This window comes from Lepus europaeus (assembly GCF_033115175.1).
Source record: "Lepus europaeus isolate LE1 chromosome 21 unlocalized genomic scaffold, mLepTim1.pri SUPER_21_unloc_1, whole genome shotgun sequence".
Taxonomy (NCBI): Eukaryota; Metazoa; Chordata; class Mammalia; order Lagomorpha; family Leporidae; genus Lepus; species Lepus europaeus.
Window position 1 is genome coordinate 1,360,596 of NW_026909005.1, and position 1,106 is coordinate 1,361,701.

At 43.9% G+C, this 1,106-nt stretch overlaps 1 protein-coding gene across 1 annotated transcript; it reads left to right on the forward strand.

Moving 5' to 3' along the window:
* Positions 1-293: 293 nt before the first annotated feature.
* Positions 294-855, forward strand: LOC133754313 (transmembrane protein 47-like). The gene has a single exon (XM_062184776.1). It carries the CDS (start codon positions 294-296, stop codon positions 837-839), a length of 546 nt encoding a protein of 181 aa, XP_062040760.1. The 3' UTR covers positions 840-855.
* The last annotated feature ends 251 nt before the right edge of the window (positions 856-1,106 follow it).

Consider the following 1,106-nt stretch of genomic DNA (forward strand, 5'->3'; position numbering starts at 1 on the left):
TCCTTTGACATAAACCCATCATAATTGTATGTATAAATCATTTAGCCCATCAGTTAACTTCAGAGGACCAAGTGTTACCTGGATGAATTCTACTCCTCTACTGAGACATTTAGACATTTATATAAATCTATCACTACTGCATTTTTTTAAAATGAAGACATTTAGAATACCTGCAAAAAAATAGCAGCCTTCTACTTTAATGACTTTTACACAAAATGATCATCCTAACTGCTACTCTCTTTTGAACTACCGTGCTTACAGAGGAATCATTAGTTTTCAGATTAACACCGGGCATGGCTTCGGCGGGCAGCGGCATGGAGGAGGTGCGCGTGTCGGTGCTGACCCCGCTGAAGCTGGTCGGACTGGTGTGCATCTTCCTGGCGCTGTTTCTGGACCTGGGCGCCCTGCTGAGCCCGGCCTGGGTCACGGCTTACCACCAGTACTACCTGTCCCTGTGGGAGTCCTGCCGGAAGCCCGCCAGCCTGGACATCTGGCACTGCGAGTCCACGCTCAGCAGCGATTGGCAGATTGCTACTCTGGCTTTACTCTTGGGCGGTGCTGCGATCATTCTCATTGCAATCCTGGTGGGTTTGATTTCTATCTGCGTGGGATCTCGAAGACGCTTCTACAGACCTGTTGCTGTCATGCTTTTTGCAGCAGTTGTTTTACAGGTTTGCAGCCTGGTCCTTTACCCAATCAAGTTCATTGAAACTGTGAGCTTGAAAATTTATCATGAGTTCAACTGGGGTTATGGCCTGGCCTGGGGTGCAACTATATTTTCGTTTGGGGGTGTCATCCCTTATTGCCTAAACCCTAAGAACTATGAAGATTACTACTAGAACAAATAGTCTCAGATTTGGGAAAAAAAAAGAAAAAGAAAAAGAAAAAAAAACAGTCAACAAAAGGATTACATCTGCATCTTTTCTAACTCAGTTTTCTAAAACACTTGTGGAACATCAAGCAGTTTGCTCAGTTGATTTAATGTCCTTTGCCTTTTGGCTGTCAACATCATAACCAGCATTTACATCCATTTTAGGGACTTGTGCAAATTAAGAGAGCTGATTAGACATAGGCAAATGCTGCAAACGTCCAATATATTCATGTCA

Coding starts and splice junctions, on each gene's coding strand:
- LOC133754313 (XM_062184776.1), top strand. CDS start 294: ATGGCTTCGGCGGGCAGCGGCATGGAGGAGGTGCGCGTGTCGGTGCTG.